Source organism: Symsagittifera roscoffensis, chromosome 1 (genome assembly GCF_963678635.1).
Source record: "Symsagittifera roscoffensis chromosome 1, txSymRosc1.1, whole genome shotgun sequence".
Classification (NCBI taxonomy): domain Eukaryota; kingdom Metazoa; phylum Xenacoelomorpha; order Acoela; family Convolutidae; genus Symsagittifera; species Symsagittifera roscoffensis.
Window position 1 is genome coordinate 53,727,128 of NC_087062.1, and position 24,255 is coordinate 53,751,382.

The following is a 24,255-nucleotide window of genomic DNA, read 5'->3' on the forward strand; positions in this document are numbered from 1 at the left end:
ATATGGCTCGTGAAATTAAAAATATAAAGATCAATACAAAAACAATTTAAATTTTTTTTCATGTTGAAAAATTGTTAAATGTTATTCATCCTAGTGAGAGCAAACACTATTCCATATAATCACAATAATTGTTTCCAAGCAAATAACAAAAATCAAGGAATGACAAAAAGTTGAAGGGTCGAATTAGACAGGGGGAAATCTTAGTGTTAAATTGTTTCATAATGGGCATCATGAAACAATTCAATCAAAAAAATTAGAACAACAAATTCATTATAAAATTAAAAGAACTTGAAAAACTGCTGAAGCCTTTTCTTGTGTTTTACAGATATCAAGCTCTAAAAAAAGCAAAAAACATAGGCCACTAAGATGCAGGCTCGAAGATAAAATGGACCAACGAAAGGGACTATTTTTGATTAATTTCAATTAGAAAGCGTTTTTTTTATTATTTTAACAAACAAATTAGAAACTTATCGTAATATAAACAAACTTTAGTGCTTGAACTTGAATGCAATTTGGAGTACTAAATCACAGATAATTGTCATTACTTTTTTTTAGAAGACTTAAGTAGAATTAGAAACTGTGGACCTTGTACAAGAGAAAAAAATCATTGTGGCCCCAGTTTTGCAAGATAATTTCTCTTTTTTTGATATCAAAAAAGAAAGTCTTTCTTTCTTGATATCAAAAAACAAAATGTGTCGTTATACAGGCTGATCAGTTGAAACTCCTTGCCTTGAAAAGCAAACAATAAAGCGATAACAAACAAAAAATCTTGCAGCCTAACAAAGACTCAAATAATTAGAACACCTGCAAATCAAAACTGAACGAAAAAAAAAAACTTTTTTTAATTTAAAAAACAAAAAGTGAGTATACTGACAACTTTCTAAAGACCGGAAGACAAAATAGGCATCCAATGAAACAAAACTTATGAAGGTTGGAATTAGAAAAAGAACTTTGAATAATTCTGGCATTAAAATCGGACCGGTCTAAAATGTCCTATTTTTTATTCCCACTCTCACTTCCACTCACTCAGTCGAATTAACATTTATTTTCCAAAAGAAATGTTTTTTTTTTCTTTTCCCTCTTTTCATGTTCATATATTTATCAAAAAAAGATCTTAAAGTTATGTAAATTCCTGAAAGATAAAAGCAGCAACACAGATCTGATGACCCAATACTCTGAGAGACAATTGGTGGACGAATCAGTCTGCAATCTAGACGCGGACTAAAACCAGATTAAGTGTTGGTCTAAATGTAACGACTAGGCATTGAACCATCAGTATTAGATCTAAAATCAGTTGTTCAATGAATTTTTAATCATTTATACTTAACTATTCGTTTTATAAACTCATACTTTTTTCTAACTTTTGTTTCTACTATAACATTTTTCAATAGATTTGACGATCTTAGGTGAGACTTATAGCAACAAAATGAATTAATAAAGAGACAAGAGAGGCCACACGAGAGCACGTGTCCCTCTTAGTATAGTACAGACTTCCTTTTGATCTGAAAGGTGTTCTCCAGCTCATACTTCGGCAAAAACAATCCCGAAAAACCAGTAGTTACCATAACAAACACTTGTCACAAACACAATGAGTGCAGCTTTTGAGAACAAAATGTAGCCAGATTTCTTCCGTTGCGCCACAGTTTTTCTTTAAAAAAAGATCAGACAGGAAAATTCTGTTTTCACTTGAGGTTATCGTAAGATTATCGTCGCTTCAAAAAATGAAAACTGATGTTCTAAACATTTATAAACTTTTCACATCCAAGTTTAGGTTTAAGTTTTTGATTTATAAAAGACTTATATTTTGACTTTTTGACAAATTTCATCAATTAGAACAACCAAAATTAGATATTTTTTATTCGATTATAATCAACATACTTTCATGAGATTATAATCTTTTATTATCCATTCATTTAAATTATTGAAAGAAAAATTAACAACTGATTGTTGTTCATAAGAAACAAAAATTTTTAAATTTATATAACCTCTTATTTTTCTAAAGTTTTGTCACGACAAAAATTGATCTTAATTATTTCCTATTGTTTATTTCTGATTTTTTGTCAATAAAAATCATTAAAAATGAAATGTCTTGTCACACGCTGGTTCATCTGAACACAAAGTCAAACCATGAAACAAAAATTTCGTAGAGCTCCTTTCAAGTTAGTTGAAAGATTCCTTTGGTAAGTGAAAAACAAACTTGGCCAAAGAAATTCGGAGAATAAAACAGTTTTCTGATATTTTTTGTCAAAAAAAACTCATTAATTGCATCATGAAACAATTCAAATAAAAAAATTGAGAAAATAAATTTATAATAAAATTGAAACAACTTGATTTTTGTTTTGTTTTACATATACTAACCAACGTCTGAGAAAAGCATAAAATATAAGCCCTTAACATGCAGGGTCAAAGACAAAATTAACAAACACAGAGATTATCATTGATTATATTCAATTGAAAAGCGTTTTTTGATCTTAACAAACAAATTGAAAATTTATCATTATATAAATGACTTTTAACGCTTGAAAGTAGATGCAATTTGGAGGACGCAAATCGCAAATAATCAGCATTACTTGTTTAGAAGATTTTAGTTGACTAATTTAGAAAATTTGGACATTTTACAAGAAAAACTATTGTGGCCCAGGCCCAAGTTTTGCAAGATAATTCCTATTATCGAAATATATGAGCTGAGAAAAAAAACAAATTCATCAAAAAATACCCTGCCGGATGATGATGAGTTTTGAGCTGCAATAATACATTTTGAAACAAAAATTAGTGTCGAAGCGTAATGATTGACAGTTTTGCTTTTTTCGAGCCAAGAACAGACCGTAACCGTAAAATTGACTAGCTCTTAGTGAAAATGATATATCAGAGGCTCCTAACTAAATCCTTAAAAAAACTAAGTCTAACGTCTGACTCGCACTTCTCTTTGACCACAACAACAGTACCTTGGGGAAAAATATACTTGCTACTTTTCGCAGGTCAACTGTAACCTGACCGCGAGAAAAGCACTTGGTGCTTTTAGCGCAGCAGCTGGCTAGTCTTCTTGAATAATTTCAACCAATTCACAAAATAAGTAGGAACTATGACGTATAGTCCGTCCCGTCCCGTCCCGTCCCCCCCCCCCCCCCCCCCCCCCCCCGTCGATTGTGACGAAAGAAATCTTGCAAGGGGTCAAGTGAGATGTCATAGAAAAAAAAATGTTGCAGTCTTGGTTCAGTTTCTACAAAAAGTCAGAATGGAGCTTCGTGCCACTTGCAATACCAAAAAAAGCAATTCAAGCTAGCAGACAGGAAAGGGAATGAGAACAACTATGCCTTCACAAAATTGAGGAAATGCCAATAAAACCACAATTAAAAAATTTCAAATTGTTGCCTGGAATGATATTCTTTTTGAACAAAACACGCGTTCAGAAACATACTCGATCGCTTTTATTGAGAATTTAAAACAATAAGTGAGCGGTAAATGAGCCAACAAAATTTTTCCTGTAAAACCGAAATTAATCTGTTGAAATGAAAACCTTTGAATTATGGATTCTATTCTAAGATTCTGAGCTTTTTGGATAACAGGAGGTCAGCATAACTTTTTTTTATCTCCCTTGAAACAGCCCAAAATTCGATCACTAAACCAATAAAATATAAACTTTAATAATTTGGACGGAAAAAATTAATACAACAAAAAAAAACACGAAGTAAATGGCAGTTAAATTACAAATTGAAACAGTTAAACGATACAATAAAAGTAAATGCAATGAAATGTGGCCTTAAAATGATTTGCTGCTGATAACCTTGATAAAAACTTAACTTTGGTTAGAGTGAGTTGATAAAAAATATCAGAGGCTCAAGGAGAAAAATAATAGGCTATAGGCTCGGATTTGGCAAGATAGTTGGCGAGAAAAGTCCAAAAAACGGCCAACAAATCAAAATTTGACATTTCCGAAAACCATAGCTCATTGTGGAAAAAAATAAGGTGAAGCTAATTATGAAAAAGGGATTCACGCAACCTGTAGTATGGATCGCAACCAAAATCTCAGATTTGGGAGGGTAGTTCTTGAGAAAAGTCAAAAACTTTCAAAAAAACAGTCAAAAATTAAATTTTGAGTTTTCCGAGAGCAAATAGTTTCGATGTGCAAAAAATTTGGGCGCAGTCGTATCAAGAAATCAGTTTCCCGCAATCCGTTATTTGAATTGAACCCAAAATCTCAGATATGGCAGGGTGGTTTTCGAGAATATTCAAAAAATTTAAAAAACGGTCAGAAAATCAAAAAATTGCCCTTTCCGAGGGCGATAACTGTTTGCGTAAGAAACTTTGGGGATCAGTGGAGCTTCTTTTACTACCCGTTATCTCAATGGAACCCACAATGTCAGATTTAGGAGGTTGATTTTTGAGAACAGGTAAAAACCTTCACAAAATGGTCAAAAATCAAATTTTGACTATTCTGAGGGCAATAAACTTATGCGTAAAAATTTTGGGCGTAGACTCTTACAGGGAATTTTTAAAAGCGTTCTATTTATTGAAACCCAAAACTCAGATTTCAGAGTAATAGCTTTTGAGTAAACGAAAAAAAAATGTTGGTAAAATAGTTCCCCACAGACTTGTTCGAAGGCTGTAGACAGAGATTTCACATAAAAGATACTATGGAGGAGTTTGTAGGCGCTCAGGGGAGTAGGCGTTTTTTAATTGAGACCCTCTTTTGAAGACCAATGAAAGTTTCTGCAAAAAACTAAAATTTTTCAAATAAATTAGGAAATAATTTTCTATAACGAAAAAAAAATAAACTTGAACAAACCGATAAGTAAACGTACAACTGACTTGAAAGAAGATATCAATCTTAATAGAATTACATCTTTCTAGAGTAAATGAAAAATGAAAAACAATTAAAATAAAACAGCATTCAGCAAAAAAAATTGAGGTGGTGCAACAACGCAGACAAAAATATAAGCAGACAATTAATAAGCAGACAGTTTTTTGAAACGGAATATTTTCTGTTTGAAAAAAAACAGGCCCTGCTCAGATTCGAACCCAGGACCTTTGCTGTCCCAGGCGTTTTTGTTATCTCCAGACTAAGTAAACCAGAAACGCTTAGAAAATTGAATTAATTTTGAACCAACGCACCAACTAATTTAAGTGACTCTGTTAAAACAAGTTGTTTACCCGAAAAAAGTCTATATTCAGGTTGAATAACGCATGCTAATCGCCGGCATCAGTGTAAAAACGCATTGTAAAACGATCATTCAGTCCAAGAAAAAATACTTTAAAAAACATCGAATTGGTGTTTTTTAATTTAAAAAAAACCTAGAAAAACATTGCAAGGGAAAACAGTCGTAAAGTCTATAAAAAACTATTAAACGAGTTTAAAAAATTCGAATTATTTTCTTGAATGATGGTCTGTTTGCAAAAAACACGTGCAGAAACCTAATTGACTGCGTTTAAAGAAATATCAAGCAATAATTGGCTGGTAGCTGAGGTAAACTTTCGTAGACCCAAAATAAAAATGCTTTCGTGAAAAACTTTGAAGTATAATTTTTATTGTACGTTTTATTAGCTTTTTTTAATTAAAAATTATGCTTCCCATGGAACCCCCGAACTTCTTTTTTTAAGCCAGAAACATTTGAGCTAAAACTATTTTTGCCAGAAAAAAACAAAAGGCAAATACACGAAGTCTAGGTTAGTAAATTCGAACCCATGACCTTTGCGTCTCATGCAAATTTAGTGAGACATTTAGGTAATGAACACGCTTGGGACGCCAAAAAATAGGAATTCGCTATGACTCAAGATACCGAATTATGCAATTGATTTTGTTACACAAGTTGTTAGACCAAATAAAAATGCCTAATCGCTGCGTAAAATTATATTTAATAAAAATTATTTCAGTGTTGTGAAGAACGGTTCGTTTTTTTAATTTTTCAGACTAAGTATTCATTTTATCGAAAGTTTCTTATGTATTTTTTCTGGGGTTTTTCAAAATTTTATCATTTTTAAATAACTTTCATGGCTCATTAAAAACATTCAATCTCCTCACGCTTAAAAAAAACTTTACTAACCAAAACAAAAGTTATCGTTTTTACTTAATAATTCTTTTTGAAAATAAAACTTGCTTGCCAAAAGAAGTTTGCAATTTTGAATTTGAGTTACTTTATAAAGTCATTGCAATTTCTTTTGAAATATTAATGTGAAACAAAATCATTTCGAGGTCTTTTAGATCCACTAAAAAGTTAATTCTTGTTATTGCGACAAGTCCTGTAAGTTTCATTTTTTAAAACCGAACAAAATTATATTGTTGTTTGCTTTCAAAACTGATGTTTGTTTTGAAAACATCACATAACAGTGCTTCTTTTCTAGCAGATTTAGGACATGCGCGGATCAAACAGGAAGGATTAAAAAATTGAGAAGCTTGTTAGTCCTTTTTTAGGTCGACGAAATTGGTTTTCCGAACACTCAAAACACCTGTCTTGAGAAAACTTTTACGCAGTAGTTTTTGAACTTTTTGGAACCGTTTGACCAAAAAATTATAATTTTTGGCAATTTTTCCCCTCAAAACTAGTACGTATAGGCGCCCAATATTAAATTGGTAGAACAGTATCATAAATCAATTTACAAACCTTTACAGCTGCAAAAAAATTTGATTAAGTTTTGTTTTAATTAAATTTTTTAGCCAGCGTTTAACATATGTGCTTGGTAGCATGCAATATTTAATTAAATTGGGTGCAATTTCAAAGTAAAATAAAACAAACGAGCTCAAAATCTCAAATAATTTTTTGAAACCGCGTGATTTAACTTTGGGGTTGAAATTTCTGTTGCCTTTTTACAGCAGCGGATTTAGGGAGGGGCGGCTCCCTCCATAGAGATTCAACCCCCTCTCCAACCAAAGGGTCCTCCATTTGGTATTTTTTTTCAGACATCCATTTTGGGCTGACCAACCCTGCAACTTTCTATGGGCTCCTTGGCCGCCAATATATACTAATTTTTAAGGGGAGTGCGCGCCAAAAAACGCAGTTTTCTGGTCATAATGTTGCAAAGCGCACAAAAATGGCATTTTTGACCTAATTGCGGCGCCGTTTTTTGTCAAGATTAAGTTTCTATAGTGTTCTGAGAGCTCTCGGAAAATCAATTTGGTCGACCAAAAATTTAAATAAAAGGTCGAAATTTTTTTTGGAAAATTCACCCCCATTCGAGAAAATTCTAGACCCGCTTCTGCTCATTTGCAAAATCGGTCAGGGATATCTCAAAAAGATCTCAAAGATTAAGCAAACAGTTTCCGGCAATTTAATTTACAGTAGACAAAATTGAAATAATTATTAAACATTTGTGAAATTTTTTAATCGGAGATGCATCGGAAAGAGTTTTCTCCTTCATGAATATTAATTTTCAAAAAAAAACAGATTTTTAAAATTATATATTTGGTGAACAACAAGGAGACGGGTCTGATCTAGACAGTGAACTTATTAGGCAATTATTAGAGACATGAAACGTGACAAAGCAGAAGCAAAGCACCCAATCAGAAGAAAATTATAAGCCGAACGATGAATGACTATACCTTACCTTCGTTCGTTTGAGGTCAAGCAAGGTTTTACCGCCAAAATGCCTGCAAATTTTTTGTGTTGCTCGATCAGACTCGTCTCGTTGTCATGCGCCTTATAATTTAGCTGCTCGAAAAAATTTACTGCTACAATTCATGTTCTGCTAATTTTAGCTCAGTTTTTGTGCAAAACTCAGCTGACATAATGCTGACTGAATATTGCAAGCAAGCCTAATGCTTAATGTCTTAATGCTTACTGAATATAGCTTAATTTCTGTCAAGTTTTTTTAAAATCCAAACCACGAATGAAAAAAGCATATAAAATGATGCCCGCACCCAGTTTTAAGCGTTAATAATCGATTATTTTACGATATTAGTACCAGTCTCACTAAAATTGAGAAACAATCGTCTATTTTTCGATACAATTATAATCGATTATAATTGATTATAATCCATTTTTTTAATTCAAATTTCTTTTTTATTAGTTTTGCACAAAAATCCATTATAAACGATTATAATTGATTATAATCCCTTTTGTTTGTCCATTTTTGTCTTCGAAGTTGCATCTAAATTGCTTATATTTTATGCTTTTTGTGCACGTTGGATCCTATGAAAAATGGGAAAAATATTTTAAAAGATTTCCAATTAATTCAAATTAATAAGTTTTTTTCATTTCTTCCCCATTATTATAATTGATAGTTGATTATAATTGATTAGAGTTGTTTTGCGATGCATCTTTTAAGCTTTTTTAAACACCAAGACATCAGAAAATTGATTTAGTTTCATGATTGATTCGGAAAATTATTTTTGATCTACCGCGAGAACCTTTCCACTCATATGAAAGGTTCTCTATGAAACTTTTGTTTCGTGGTAAGACTTTGTGTTCAGATGAACCAAAGTGTTCAAAAGATCACTCTTTTAGAGATTTTCTTATTTGATACAAAAAAATAACCCATAAGATATAATTCGAATATAGGAAAATTTCGGCAAAATAAGAGATTATAATCGATTATAATCGATTATAATTGATTTTAAGGGTTTTTAGTAGAACTATAATCAATTATAATCAACTATAATCGATTATAAGAAATTATAATCTCTTGGAAAATAGCACGATTATAATCAATTATAAATCCCTTAAAGACCTAATTTTGGTAATTATAATCAATTATAATTGTCAAAAATCATCATAATAATCCGTTATAATCGATTATTTACGCCTAAACTTGGATGCGGGTGCCTCTCTCAAACTATCGAAAGTTTTGCTGAAGTGTACACAAATTGGAAGAAAACTACAGCTGGCTCCACGTTTCTGCTCACGCTCCGTGTGGTTGCGAACAGCCGCGTGCCACATGGCCGCAATCTCGAAGAGCCGAAACAAAAAAAATTGTTCCCTCATAGCCGAAATTTTCTTGAAATTAACAAAGGCCATGAGCCTGATCAAAATTTGAGCGTCAAGGAGTCGTAAATTCAATACATTACACGTGGGCATATGGTCATATACATCATTGTTCGTGTCAAATCATTGTTAGCCTTATTTTCGGCTATCCGGGAATGCGGGTCTGTGGATACAAACCACAAGAAAAAAGAATCTATTACGATCAAAAATCCAACGTAAGAAATTCGGGCCAGAAAAAACGCCACTAACAACTGAAAACTGCTAATTAAAAATTTATGCAACCAAAGCTTCCTGCGCAAAGTGATACAGGTGCAAAGAATAATTCGATTCATTTTTTATCGTATAAGCAGGAGTCTGTTTCTGCTTCCAATATTGCTCAGCGATTCTTCTTTTTCAGCAATAGATTAAATCAACTTAATTTTTCACGTTACATTAAAAACTAAGTTTCTTAAAAAAACGCTGATAAGTGTACTTCAGCCCAAAGTTTACTGGTTGCAAATCTTTGTCAAAACATTTTAAAGTAATCCATATAAGAAAGGATTTTCTCTGTGAATGGAATCGTCTCGGGGTATTTCTGGATCGAAGCAGAGGTACTTGTTGATGAAGCACTACAGGACAGACTGCATGTTGGCGCTGGCTCTCACTATCAAGTACAAGGAGGAGTTCCTGGACGATGTGGAGAACCTACTCATGGGTCCATTCCAGTTTAAGCTGGCCACAGATATACCAGGCTAGTCTAACTCCAGTTTTCATAATTTTAACAGAGAAGAAGGAAGATAATCCGGAGATGCAGGAAAATAATGGAATTATAAGTTTTAGATAATGTTTATCTTTTCAATTTTTTTGTGATCTCAAACTCACTGAGTCGTTTCAAACTAGCCAAAGTAGACTTGGATTTTATTTCTTGTTTTTTAAAAGTCCAGTATTTATTCAACGCAGGCTTCGACCGAGTGTTCAGGTATAAAGGCTCGAATTCGTTCGGAGGCGTGAACAAAGTGCAGTTGTTTGAGTGGATGGCCAAGAAGGGGTGGGTGCTCAACTGCTGCTTCGGAGACAAGTTCTTGGAAGAGTATATATTTATCAAATCGGGATCGAGTATTGGTTCTACGGGGGGAGGGGCAGTGGCAGGAGGAGGGGGAGGAAGTCGAGCCATGAGCAGCACGAGCAGGGCCGGTACTTCTATGGGCGACAATGACGACTGGTAAAATCAGAATAGGACCATCCTCTTATTGATCTTATCAAATTCACGAGAAATCTACTTACTTTTTTGGATCATTGCTGTATTTATAAAACGTTTTCAACAACATTTGACAACTGTATTTTATGTCAAAATAAACTATCGCTCATCTGATTTCCTTATGATGCAATTTTTTCCATGGCTTGTTATTTGTTTTCTTTTAATAAACTGAATGTTTCAGTTAATTTATTGAATTAAATTTCTTTTTAATTTTAAAAACAAATGTTTATTTGTATTAGTCAGAAGACGAAATACTCAAATTTGTGTAGAATAACTATTTCAGTCGGCCCAAAAAACATTGATGAGTTAATTGGTAATACAAAAGTCACTAGCGCTAGGGAGACGATTTAACTGGCTCTAAATTTCGTATGAAGTCCTATGGCGCGACTGTTGTCTTTTAATCACGGGTTGATGTCACCGTATGAAAGGGCATATAGCTTCGGCTTGGTATAGTCACCAACTACTAGATCAACGATTTCACCTTCGTTGGAAGTATTCCTTATTTAGGAAGCACAGCAAACATAGATGTAATTGAGTGAAAAATTAAGTGTGATGCTTACCGTAACATCACCTGCCGTAAGAAACAGTCTAAACGCAATAAAACGCATACATATTAAACTGAATAGGAACATTAGCAAGAAAGATTTAACAATTTTACGACATGGCTGCGTTCATGGACCGAGCTTGTCAATCTTACATGCTGAAACGAATGGTAGACGACAGCAAGCTCGAGACGAGAGCCGACGCAATGATCCGAGCACGATCAGAGAAGGCCGAGCTGAAGCTAGCCGAGTCATACAAAAGTCAGAATGACAAAGAGCTAGACGAGACATTTGATGCATCTGTGGCAAAACTGACTACGTACAAGGCAGAGACAGAGGTGACGTATTTGACGTTAATGCGTCCATTAACTTTTTTGAGCTAGAGTGGATTTTTCGATATTATCGAGCTTTCAGATCCTTTTATTTTTGTTCCGCGCAGTCAGTTTTTTCCACGCAAAATCTGTTCGCACAAATATTTATCGGAATTTTTGAACTATATTTTAAAATAACCTAACTGTTTTCCCAGTGTCGAGAAAAACCGGTTTGAAGAAAGCAGTTTAGTTTTAACTAAACTAACAGTGGCGACCGGATGTGATATGACTATTTTCTCCGCCTATTGGGACAAAAAATGAATAGCCAAGTCGATTAAACAAGGAGGTATATTCGATCACTAGTCATTTCTTGAGGGTTAATCAAGATTTCCGGTCCAAAACAAAAAAACAATGAACCAAAAACGTTCTTGAAATTGTGAATAGAAAAACTGCTATAAGAATCAATTTCTGGCCTCTTTAGTTATGAAACTTAGGGCGTGGACTGTACAGCAGAGTGTCTGAAGAGCATCGACCCCCTGTTCAGAAGCGACAATCGAAGGGTGATCAACCGACTGGAGATATTCAAGTTCAGATGCGACAAAAGACCCGACAGAACACACTGCATATACAGTAAACTGAAGCCAAAGTTCAACCACGTTAAAGAGAACGAAGTAAAAAACTGAATTTCAGTGTCTAAATTACTTTTTTGCTTCAAGCAAGATGATCAGTTAATTTATTCAACAAAAAAGTATAGGAAAAATAAATAATGCTTGCAGTACTGAAAACAGTTGAACAGCTGGAAAAGCGTCAATGAACGCAGGGAAACAAAACTTGTATTTTGAAAAAAAAACTTTCGAATTTCTGTGCAAATTCGAAGAGATGTGAGGGCAAATAATTTCAAAACTTTGTATAACACTACAGTTTTTTGGAGTTCAATTACAATTTATGACTGAGACTTTTGTGATAAAGTTAACCAAAATTGAAAAAAAGGGATCAATAATAAATTTTTATTCCGCTGTAAAATCTATAACTTAGACCTTCGAAACTCAAAATCAATTACATTGCAACACTTTTGTTTTCAGATAAGTGAGTGTGCCTTCCCTTTAACAAAGTCAATGAAATTAAAATTAAAAAGTCAAAAATTGAGCCACTAGCTGTAAAGTTTGATCGTGAACAAATTTTAGGAGTTCTTCAAGAACAGTTCATGATGAGAACGTTTTGAATGAAATGAAACCGATTTGAGAAAATTAGATCAATAGGTAGTATTTTCATTAATCTAATAATTAAAAGCATTGTGACTCTGTTTTACACAATAAAATGAAAAGAAATAATCAAATATGGGCATCCCTTTTAAATGTGTTTATTTCATAAAAATTAGAAAAAAGTTAGAAAAGTTTTATGTAAAAAGTTATTAGTTAGAAATTAATCTATAAAGGCAATGCACAAAATCAGAAAAAAGGTTAGTAAAGTTTTATGTAAGAAGTTATTAGTGAGAAATTAATCTATAAAGGCAATGCACAAATACACGGTATCAGCTATAATAATACACAAAAATTTAATTTTCGCAAGAGTTCAGAAAAACCTTGCAACTTTGCAGTAGCACATGATGGCCTCAATCCACCAACACTGCTAGTCATACGATTCCGAACAAAATATCCATGGGCACATTCTACCGATAGAATTTTTCTGCAGTTTTTCAAAACCAATTATAAAAGGAATTTTTTACATAAAAGTTTTTTTGGTTTTAATATCTATGTATATAATTCTAAACTTAAGAAATGAATATGACGAAAAATCTCCAGGAATTTCCTTTTACAAAAATCCGTAGCTAATTTTTTGATGGCGCGTATGTCTGTTTATGCTGCAGAATTTTCAATGTCCTGGGTAAAAGCAAAAACTGCTCCAAAAATCTTGGTTTTTAGTGATTTTTTTTTAGCATAAGCCTGAAAATTTCAAGTTTTCGTATTTCAAACACCTTTGTCACAATTTAGTGATATGTAGTCCAAAAAGATGAAATTGGAAAAGTAATTCAGCAAACATTTTAGCCAAGATTGAATAAAATTTTTTTTACAAAATCAAGCTTGGAAACCACCTATACAAACCACCTCCTGGGTTAACCTCCGAAGATTGAAATTATGAACCAAATAGTTTAATATAAGAGATGTATTTAAAATGTTTCTCAAACTATTTCATTTTATGAAAGGAACAATTTTTTTAAAAAATAATAGAAGAAAACTTTTTACAAAATCTCAGTAGTAACAGAATTTATTCTATGCTCAAACTAAAAACTCCGGAGTTAAAATTGCATGCATTTTAAAAAACTTTAGTTTTTACCGTAGTCTAGTGACACAATATTTACACACAAGTAGAACCCATAAAAGTAACTTTCTTTTGTTTTTATTAAAACAAATATGCCAAAAAAAAGTCACGATTTTCAACCGCTGAAAATTTCAAAACGGAAACAATGATAAGATCGACATCTTTGGTTTAGAGTATAGACCTTTAGCCTTTTCTCCCAACTTAACCACGCTTTGCTGGCTTAAAAATTATGATTTTTAACCAAAAGCTTTTTGCTATAATCCCGGGTCGAGATTGTGGTTTGATAATCAGACGTTCGCGACCGAAATTTAGTTTTTCCAGATTGTCGCAACAAAAATTGAGTATTTCCATACTTTGAGACCGAGGCTGACTCAGGCAACAATTTCGACTGACTCAGGCAACAACTGGTATGTTTTTCAACTAGAAACGTTTTGCTAGAATCCCGGGTCCACACGAACCCAAAAGTCTACGAGTTAAAAATTAGCATGCCCTTGAAAGTTTTTGCTTTCACCGTAGTCTAGTCACACAGCCTTTACACACAGATAGAAATCATGAATGTTCTGTGCAAGATTGTTTTTGTCTTTTTTAAAACAAACTTGACTGAAAAATAAGTCATCATGTTCAATTATTTAAATTGGATCTTTTCAAACATGTACAGAAAGTCAATTTGTTTTTGGGTTTATTTTTTTTCGCGCATATTAAAAAACAGCAAATATTCATCGGAATGGGTCGAGTCATATACATATTAAAGACTTTTCAATCAAGATTCCACTGAAGTTTAAATTTGTCTGTGTCGAAAAAATAATGTTTAAAACTTTGATTTTTTGGCCTAGTTTTGAGAAAATGAGGTGAGCTAGCAGGTTTCCTCATTTTTTAATGAAAAAATATCCCATAAATAATCATGGTAACAAAAGGATGATATATCAAAACCGACCCAGTGCCTAGAAAAACCGGTTTAAAAATTTTGAGTTTTAGTCTAAATGAGAGCAAATTAAGCAAGCAAGCACCCTAATATAAAAGGATAAGCCATGAAATTGTTTTCATAATGTTTGAAGTTTTTAGCGCCATTTTTGGAATAAAAATCTTCATAACATCAAATTAATTTTTGCAAAAAAATGAGTGCAAAAACATATTTTTTGTTTTTCCAGTCAATTTTCGACAAAAACCGCTGTCCGATTTGCCTATTTTACTGTGATTGTAAAAAACTTTTAAAATCAGATGTTTTTTTAGATATTTTCACCACGTCACGAAAAAAAGACACTAATTTCAAACAAAGCCAACAGACAGTTAGAAGAGTCAATGAACGCAATTAAACAGAAAAAAAAAGGTTTTGATTCTTGAAAAATTCTCCAATTTCGAGTTTTTTTTAAATGACTTTTAAGGTCCTTGAGTTTCTTGAACAATACATCTTTGAAATTTTTGATACAAATGAACCCAAATTGAGAAAACTGGATCAATGGGTAAAAAAATTTTGTTTCGTTGAGAAATTTTGTAATTAAATTCCAGCGAAAAAGCAAAAATTACAAAAAGCATGATCGACTTCTAGTTTCGAAAACTAGAAGTCGATCATGCTTTTTGTGATTTTTGCTTTTTCGCTGCTTGATTGTGGAGTTAGCCTTTATTTTTCAAAAAAAAACTGAATTCGAAAAGAAATCAAAGTCAAACCGCGAAAAAGTTTGAGCCTGGACAAGATTGAAGAGTTTTCCTAAAAAGAACAAAAAATATCCTTGTTTTACTCAACTTTGTTGCCAAATATTCTCAAGCCATTCATTAGTCATACTCTGTCATCTGAATTTCTTTCTTAATCCGTCTGACTACTTTAGCAGGAACCGAAAAATTCCGAAAAAAATTGAAAAAAAAACCAAGTCGTAGTTGCATGTAAGAAAGATATGCTAGTAATTTATTTAGATTTCCTAGCCATACTCTTTTCAAAATTTTTGTCAATGAATTTGTATCAAATTGTGGAGCAGGCACTGTTCTCATGTTTGGTGAACTAGTTTAGTTTTTAGTCAACCATCATAGCAATTCATAGTTAATTGTGGTGGCTTTATGATACTAACTTAATAAACCATAACTGTTTTTATTCCTAACGGCTAATTAAGTTCCGAGTCTTTAAAGCAAGGACCATTTGAACATAGGTAAATTGAAGAGCGTAATTTAAGTTCACCTCGGAAAGTCGACTCGAAGATTGTGCCTCAAAAAATTGAAGCAAAAAATTCCTGCTTTATACAGTCTTTTAAAAACGCTGAACTTGCAAATACAGTCTCACCACTCTGAATAACATTAAGTTGGAGAAATTATTGACCTAATGAAAATCGACGACTTTTCATTTCTGTTTTTTTTTTGAAGATAAATTGCATATTTCACATAATATAAGGTATAGAAGCGTGAAAACGCAGCTCCGGTGCTTCAAGCAGATTGGTGAGCATGAAAGTTGCTTATACGTGAAATAAATGGAAAAAACTGCAAAATGAAAGCAGCCGTAGAAAATATTTCAAATTTTGAACGACAAAAGTAGATTCAAATTAAATGTTTTTTTTTAAACTAAAAAGGTCAAATCTCCAAACTACTGATTTTCAGATCTTTGTATCAAACGAAATTTGAATCATTTTCAGTTGCAAATATATCAACTGCAAAAATGTAATTCATAATACAGCGTATTTACAATCAAATTATCAGTCTCTTTTTTCCTAATTTAAGTTCAATGAAACCATTTGAGCAATATTGTTAAGATGAATGTCCATATATGCATCCGCTGGTAATAAAATGACATCACCCCACCAATGAGTCGACAACTTCAAACTATGAAGTGTTAGTTTGAAGTTTAAGAGTTTCAAAAAAATAAAAAAGAGAGCAAACAGCGCTGAGCAGTCATAATTGGAATTCAGACAAACATCCTGAGAGTACCTTAAGAGTAACCCACCATAGTGTTGAGTACTTCAAACATAGAAACAATTTTGAGAAAATTTTAGATCTGAAGTTTGTAGAGAAACGGCATATCTCAGTAACTAAGATAATTTTAGCAACCAATTTTGGATGCAAGATCTTCAAACTCCGAGAATACCAAGATAACGCCCAGCTGTAGGGTTGGCAATTTGCCATTTTGAAACATTTTTGCTATTTTAAATTGATTTTGAACAATTTGAAAAAAAAAATCATATCTCGGAAACCGAAAGCTTTTGAGCAGTCATCATGGGAGGCAATAGTTGCAACCCCTTAGAGTACCTCCACAGCACCTGATTACAGTGTTGGCAAATTCAAATTCTTTAAACCTTTTTTTTTCTGAAAAATCATAAAAATTCTATATCTCAGAACATAAAAAGATTGGAGCAGACATGATTAGAGGCAAAATTTGCAACGCCTGAGAGTACCCTGACGGCAACTCACATTAAACAGTAGAGAATTTCAACCTTTGTTAAGTTTTTTGTATCTAATTTATTTGAAAACTTTTGCAGTCAGATTTTGAGGCAAGATTTGCAACCCCCCGAGAGTACCCTTACAGCACCCATGTACATGGTTAGAAATTTCATTTTGTAATGAATTTTCAAATCTAAGTTTAATAATGATGAAAAATTACAACAAAACTTCGTATCTCGTAAGCTTAAAACATTTGGATATTCATATTTGGAGGCCCAATTTGCAACCACGAGGGTAATCCTGACAGCATCCCACTATTGGGCTGCTAATTTCAAACTTGGCGAAACAAACACTGAATTCAAGCTGGAAAATCGAAAAATTTTCTAAAGCATTGCAGTTTAAACGTGAAAAAACCCTTTCGATGAACGTGCAAATTAAAAACTTTGAAAATGCTCTAACATTGCGAGATAGTGAAGCCCACATTTAAATATATGATAGAAGTGAAATGCTCGAAAAAGAATCCCAGCCAATAAGCTATTGATATCAGACAAATATTTCAGTAGAACCTTTCTGAATGAGGTTTTTAGCGTTAGAAAACTTCTAAATTATTACCTTCAATTTTTTCTCTAAATTTGAGCTAAAGCTTTTTCCTCTTAAAAGATATTAATCTATGGCTGTTGGTGCTTAGTGTAGTACTGTTTCTGTTATATTTTAGAACTTCGGATAACTAGTTGGATAACGGATGGCTTAAAAATGACCAAAAAGGAGCCTCGTAGAAAACGAATGCTGCTGAATTCTCCTACTATATATGTTTACAAGGCCGAGATATTTGCCAGAAAATCAAACAATCTCATTGAAGCTGATCATCCTTGCAAGACCGTCTTTGCTTTTACTGTTATCAAAATACTTTGCTCACAAAAAAAAACAACTGGTAAAATTTAAATTAATTTAAAACCACTGCACCAAAACAACTGAGTAAGATTGAGAGCATGTTAAAACAATATATTCATTCATAGAAGTTATCAAGGCGATAAAAATAAGTTTTTCATTACAACATAAGCTCTCGCGACTGGAGTTAAAGCGGCGGGTGGTTAAGGTCAGAAAGGCATGAATGGAAGGTAAGATAAACTGGACCTCAGTTGGAGGGTGCTCGAATGATCATTGAGGGATCTGTCAACTCGTCGATTTCACTGAAAAAATATTGTGCATATTACCGATTAAATAGTTTACAATCTGTCGTTCAATGTTTTGGCTGCATTTTGTGAGTCCGTTGAATTCAATTATTTTTGTACGTTTGCTGTGTTTGGTGATATTAAGAGCTGCAAATATCCTAATTGAATGAGCTATTGACAAAAAGTGGTGAAAAAGTTGGCGCTTGCCGTCATTAGAGATGAAGATTTCACAATTAAGCCCGACAGATGAAGATTTCACAAAATAATGCTGACGGTGTAGTTTGCTGTTGGTGATGTGCTAGTGCTTACCCTGGCATGCAGCATATGCAAATGAAGGCTTCACTGGGGCGGAGGAGGTGGAACGAGGCTCCTTGGGGGTCATCTGGGATGTCATTGAAGAACTGCTCCATCTCAGTCAACTCCTCCTTACACTTCTTGTCACGAGACATCTAACACGCACAAAAGATGCATTTATAATAACACCAAGTTTAAATGCTAAAGTTAAACTTTTAATTTAACTCAATTTACATTAAAATTGAGCTACTATTTCTAATGGACGACTTCGTCTATTTTGTTTGCCTTCTTTTCAGAGAAACTGCTGTTGATAAGTTAGTTCAATCATAAAAGTTTGAAAATCAAAATTGATTATGCTATTTTTTCTACCTACTAACAGCTTCAAAAGAGATTAACGGATTAAGAATAAATGTTTCAGGTTTTTGCTCGTTCAAGCTTTCAAAAAGCATCGTTTGAGCTGTTTCAGTTTGTGCCGACCATCCTCACTGAGAAGGAACTTTAAATTCAAATAAATAAATTCCGACGCCAATCAGGTACCTCGACAAATTTTAAAGAGTTACAGCAGAGAGAGGAAAACCCTTTTCATTTTCTCTTTGAATTTCATTTGGGAGCGAACTCTTCAATCAATCAATCCGCTGTAAAAAAGCGACATTTTCATAGCATTGTCTTGAAAAAACAAACTTGGAAAGACATCTTTGAAAAGCTAAATTGATACCGCTCATCATTTCTGTTAAGGAACTGTTAAGTAACTGGTACTTTGCGCCTTGATGCTAATATCACACGAGTAACTCTAAGAACGGTTCATTTGCATTTTTCAAAGCTTTTAATCACAAGAGATCTTACTTTAATCTCCGTTCATCCTAGATGCAGAAAAACCCTTTGCACGGCGGCTTTTATGTCGCTAATTGATACCGCTGATTGCTAAATGGTTAAATTTTATAAACCATTTATTTCACAAATAATATCATTAATTCAGGTGCACTAGGACTTTCTCGAGTGAGAAGTGTGGAATTTTCAACTACCAGGCTTTACCAAACCACACTGAAGACTCACTTTAGTCTGAAGTTGAAAAAGTGTCTATAAAAACATAGCCAACTGACATTTAGAGAAGAGTCAATGAACGCAAGTAAACAAAAAAAATACTGACTTGTTTTATGAAAAACCTCAACTTTCGAATTTCAATTTTAAAAAGATGCCCGTAAAGCTCTTTGAATTTCTAGAAGAATTTATGACCAGTTCTTTTCTGACTCTGACAAACCTAACCCAAGTGAGAAAATTGGATCCATAATCACAACTTTTATTTTACTGGAATATCTGAAAATTAATTCCCACTTGCGAAACTAGAAGTCGATAACGTTTTTCGTAATCTTATTACTTTGGCTGTTCGATAAGGGAGTTTGCCTTCCTTTTAATGAAGGGAAATGAACTGAAAAAAATCAAAAGTTAAACCACGAAAAAAACTACTGAAAAAAATCATCACGACCTTTATAGGAGTCTGAACTACGTTCATCGACTCTTAATCATGCACAACAAGAAAAAAAAGATTGTTTTGAACTATTAAATTTTAAAAACTATTCCGCGTAATTTCTTCGAAATAATTGTTTAAGATCGGCATATTTTTTAAAAGCTATATTTAGATAAAACTAGAACAAGAGGTAATTTTTTATTCCCGGAATGAAAAATTACCTCTTGTTATAGTTTTGTCTAAATATAGCTTTTAAAAAATATGCCGATCTTAAACAATTATTTCGAAGAAATTACGCGGGATAGCTTTTAAAAATTTAATAGTTCAAAAAAATCTTTTTTTCTTGTTGTGCATGATTAAGAGTCGATGAACGTAGTTCAGACTCCTATAAAGGTCGTGATGACTTTTTAAAGGCCGCTAGGAACTCTAAAAAGTCCATTGAAGTCCATTTTTGAAACTAGAAGTCATTCACTTATTTCGAACCTTAAAATTTTTTTTGATCAATAGTGGAGTTTGCTATCGTTTTACAAGGAAATGAAAAGCACTTTAAAACGAAATCATAATCAAACCTAGAAAAAATCAAATTTGAGCGTGAACAAATTTTATGTCGAATTCCTCAAAAAACACAAAAATCATCACGAACTATATAAGTGCCTTCACAACGAGCCAATTTAAAATAGGAAAAGTGTCAAGGAACTCAGGGAACCGGAAAAAAAATACATCACTTCAAAACTCTTCAAGAATCTTTTATGGTTATTAACTTTTCGTAAAACTAACTCAACTTGAAAACAAAATTGAATCAATTGATCATTTTTTATTCCGATTGGAATTTTGAACATTACAGTGAGTGTAAATTGCCTTCCTTATAGCAAATGAATTTGAATTGAGTATCATGTCGAACCGGAAAAAAATTAAACTTGGGCGTGATCAAATTTTAAGACTTTTCCAGACAAAAAAAGTATCTTTCTTTCGTTCATTGACTCTTAATAGCAAAACAGGCAAAGAATGGCAAATCACCTCTATCAAAAATGTATTTGCTTTAAATTGGCACCAAAGATACCTTTAAAAATGACGATGCCGGTTGGTCGAGAACGACGTCGTAAAATAATACTGAAAGATGTACCTTGAAGCATTGGAATTTACAATGCTACTCGAGTAACCTCCGAGAAGTTAATGCTCCACTTGAATATCGAAAGTGGATTCGAAAAAACAATAAAATGATCGAGGACAAATCCCAAAAGTAACAGAAAATTAACAGAACATCTTTACAGAACTCGTTCAGTAACTAGAAGAAAAACATAGGCTATGAAAAGCTCAAAAGAAGTTTTGAAACATTGAAAATGTTTATTACGAAAAATAAATATTTTATCACTAAAATATTTATAAGTAAATTACAGGCGAAGCTGCACTTTGAAAACAGGCGAAGCAGCTCTTACCAGCGAAAAACAAAACAACAAATATGAAAGAAAATGTTTCATACTCTGATCTCCATCTCAATAATTAATGCAGGCTCACTTGTGCAAAAAAAAGTCAATCGACCAGTGTCATCAAAGAAAAGTCATACTAAGTTAAGAAAAGCTTTTTGACTCGACATGAAAAGTTTAATTGATTCAATCATTGCCAATTGTAGAAAAGAAACACAAAAAATGCAACTTGGATTGGGCAGCTATTTTGTTAATAAATTGGAGGAGCTACCAAATTGGATTTTTGGAGAGGAACGGACGCCTCTTTAGTACTATTTAACGGCATCTTTTTGATCAACCAACAAGGACCAAATTACACTAAATTTGCGGAAACAAATATGCCAAAATTTTCGGTCAAAAACTTTCAACACAGAGGCGAAGTTAAACTCCGCAAATACAAGAAAGAAATCAGCAAAAAGATGCTCTAAAAACGCAAAAACAAAAGGAAATAAGGAAAAAAGAAAGGCAAAAAATATGCCTTGAAAAATTTAAACAAACGTTTACTATATTCCTGAATTGTACCTCCGACCTGGAAATTAGGAATCTCACGTCGTCGCATCTGCGCCACGATAACTTGAAAAAGTACTATCATTAGCTACTAATAAAACAACTACAGTTGTTTTTAAATAACCATGCTATGCACCAAAAGTGTCACCAATAAAAATATAACTATTTCGAAGTTCCGGATTTCAAACTCCGTTTTTTTTGCAAGTCTCACGCCCTCGAATCTGCGCAACGTTCACCATGAAGTAAATTAACACTAGCCATCAATAAAGCAGTATCAGGAACGCGTGTTCCCTTTTGATAACCGGAAAGAAAACCCAATTCTCTATCTGCAACTAGAACTTGATAACTGCAAGTAAAAATATGTTTATGGTTCTGACTACATATCAACTACATATCATTTTTTAGCTGTATGCACCAATATTATATACCAACTAACTCCTTTTAGTTGTAGAACACAATTCTCAATTCACTATCTAAGAACCAGTCAGTTTTGAATTAAGTGGAAGAATGAGCGCCGTTTTCTTGATCAAGATCGATCACGCACCCTAAAAGACTGAAGTTATCAAATGGCGACCGAGATGTTGGCATTTTTCTGCAAATTTCAAAGTTATACTATCATCTATCGCTAAAATAGTTTGAAACTATGACAACTTTATGAACAGCTTTCAACCCCCCACAAAACCACTGCAAGACTACTCTTCTGTGTTACTACAATCCCTTTACTTGTTCATATGACACTAGCGTGTAAAGCACCTCCGGTGCTTGGAACTTTTAACAACTCACAATAAACCGTAAATTTTGAAAAAAATCTGCATCATCTGAGTGTACTCTGACAGCACTGAGTTACAGGGTTAGTATTTCAAATTTTGTTAAAAAAAATGTATTCAAGGTTTTTAATTCAAATTTTTAAAAACCTTTTTTATATCTAACTTCTTTGAAAAATTTTAAAATTAAATAAGAAACATATAAAACCAATTGGACTCTCGTATTTGGACCCAAGAAATGCAAATCCTGAGAGAGCTCTTACAGTACCCAACTACAGCGTTGGGAATTTCAAAGTTTGAGAAACTTCAAAATTAAGTTTTCTAAAAAAACTTTTTGAAAAATCAGAAACAAAAAACGTCTTATCTCGAAAACAACCAAAAAATTTGAGCAGGCACAATCGAAGGCATGATTCGCAATCCCTGAGAGTACTCTGACAGCCCCCAACTTTAGAGGGTCAGGAACTTCGCAATTTGAAAAAAATACCAAAACCAAAACGTCATATCTGGAAAACTACAATGACTTGTGCAGTCACTTTTGGAGGCAAGATTCGCAACCCCTAAGAGTTTGAGCGTACTCTGACAGCCCCCAACTACAAGATAAAATTAAAATAAAGTTTTCTGAAAACAAAAAAATATCATATCTCGAAAACTACAAGGATTTTAGTAGTCATATTTTGAGGCAAAACCCGCAATTCCTGGAAGTACCATGACAGAGCCTCACTATGGAGATGAGAACTTTTTTAATGAAAATTTTTTTAATGGATGAGAATTTTTTTAATCCAAGTTCTTTGAAAAAATCTTAGAAAACATCAAATCTCTAAGACTACAAGGATTTGAGCAGTTATATTCAGAGGCAAGATTCGCAACTCCTGAGAGTACCCTCAAAGTTTCCAACTACAGGATTGACATCTTCAAATTCTTTTTTAACCTTAAGTTTTTTGAAATCATCAAAACGTCAAATCTCGAAAACTACAAGGATTCGAGAATTGAAGTTTGGAGGTAAGATTCGCAAATCCTGAGAGTACCCTGACAGCCCCCAACTATAGGGTTGAGAATTTCAAAAAAAAATTAAAAATTCAGTTTTCTGTAACTTTTGAAAAAAATCTCGAAAATTGCTTATCTCGTAACTAAAGGAATTGGTTATTCATATATTTTTGATCAATAGTGGAGTTTGCTATCGTTTTACAAGGAAATGAAAAGCACTTTAAAACGAAATCATAATCAAACCTAGAAAAAATCAAATTTGAGCGTGAACAAATTTTATGTCGAATTCCTCAAAAAACACAAAAATCATCACGAACTATATAAGTGCCTTCACAACGAGCCAATTTAAAATAGGAAAAGTGTCAAGGAACTCAGGGAACCGGAAAAAAAATACATCACTTCAAAACTCTTCAAGAATCTTTTATGGTTATTAACTTTTCGTAAAACTAACTCAACTTGAAAACAAAATTGAATCAATTGATCATTTTTTATTCCGATTGGAATTTTGAACATTACAGTGAGTGTAAATTGCCTTCCTTATAGCAAATGAATTTGAATTGAGTATCATGTCGAACCGGAAAAAAATTAAACTTGGGCGTGATCAAATTTTAAGACTTTTCCAGACAAAAAAAGTATCTTTCTTTCGTTCATTGACTCTTAATAGCAAAACAGGCAAAGAATGGCAAATCACCTCTATCAAAAATGTATTTGCTTTAAATTGGCACCAAAGATACCTTTAAAAATGACGATGCCGGTTGGTCGAGAACGACGTCGTAAAATAATACTGAAAGATGTACCTTGAAGCATTGGAATTTACAATGCTACTCGAGTAACCTCCGAGAAGTTAATGCTCCACTTGAATATCGAAAGTGGATTCGAAAAAACAATAAAATGATCGAGGACAAATCCCAAAAGTAACAGAAAA

The 24,255-nt window shown here is 33.0% G+C and overlaps 4 protein-coding genes across 7 annotated transcripts in view; 3 read left to right on the forward strand and 1 right to left on the reverse strand.

Annotated features, from left to right (window-relative positions):
- LOC134845638 (lysine-specific demethylase 6A-like) overlaps positions 1-24,255 on the forward strand; it is a 438,371-nt gene that overhangs the window by 240,790 nt on the left and 173,326 nt on the right. The window lies entirely within an intron of this gene.
- Positions 9,242-10,285, forward strand: LOC134856802 (uncharacterized). The gene is made up of 2 exons (XM_063873082.1): positions 9,242-9,645; positions 9,855-10,285. Exons 1-2 carry the CDS (start codon positions 9,468-9,470, stop codon positions 10,118-10,120), a joined length of 444 nt encoding a protein of 147 aa, XP_063729152.1. The 5' UTR covers positions 9,242-9,467; the 3' UTR covers positions 10,121-10,285.
- On the forward strand, positions 10,689-11,910 carry LOC134856803 (uncharacterized). The gene is made up of 2 exons (XM_063873083.1): positions 10,689-11,032; positions 11,500-11,910. Exons 1-2 carry the CDS (start codon positions 10,814-10,816, stop codon positions 11,686-11,688), a joined length of 408 nt encoding a protein of 135 aa, XP_063729153.1. The 5' UTR covers positions 10,689-10,813; the 3' UTR covers positions 11,689-11,910.
- LOC134845591 (mucolipin-3-like) overlaps positions 17,619-24,255 on the reverse strand; it is a 45,132-nt gene continuing 38,495 nt past the window's right edge. For all 3 annotated transcript variants that reach the window (XM_063862578.1, XM_063862568.1, XM_063862559.1), the window contains 2 exons: positions 18,163-18,302; positions 17,619-17,871 (listed from right to left, as the gene is read on the reverse strand). In XM_063862578.1, the coding sequence (XP_063718648.1) occupies positions 17,817-17,871; positions 18,163-18,302 (195 nt within the window). In that variant the 3' untranslated portion in view covers positions 17,619-17,816. The remainder of the gene's footprint in view (positions 17,872-18,162; positions 18,303-24,255) is intronic.

What these genes read in the sequence shown, in the direction of transcription:
- LOC134856802 (XM_063873082.1), top strand. Translation starts at nt 9,468, where the DNA reads ATGGAATCGTCTCGGGGTATTTCTGGATCGAAGCAGAGGTACTTGTTG. An exon ending in GCTGGCCACAGATATACCAG is followed by an intron (nt 9,646 to 9,854) that starts GCTAGTCTAACT and finishes TATTCAACGCAG; the next exon opens with GCTTCGACCGAGTGTTCAGG.
- LOC134856803 (XM_063873083.1), top strand. Translation starts at nt 10,814, where the DNA reads ATGGCTGCGTTCATGGACCGAGCTTGTCAATCTTACATGCTGAAACGA. An exon ending in CGTACAAGGCAGAGACAGAG is followed by an intron (nt 11,033 to 11,499) that starts GTGACGTATTTG and finishes TATGAAACTTAG; the next exon opens with GGCGTGGACTGTACAGCAGA.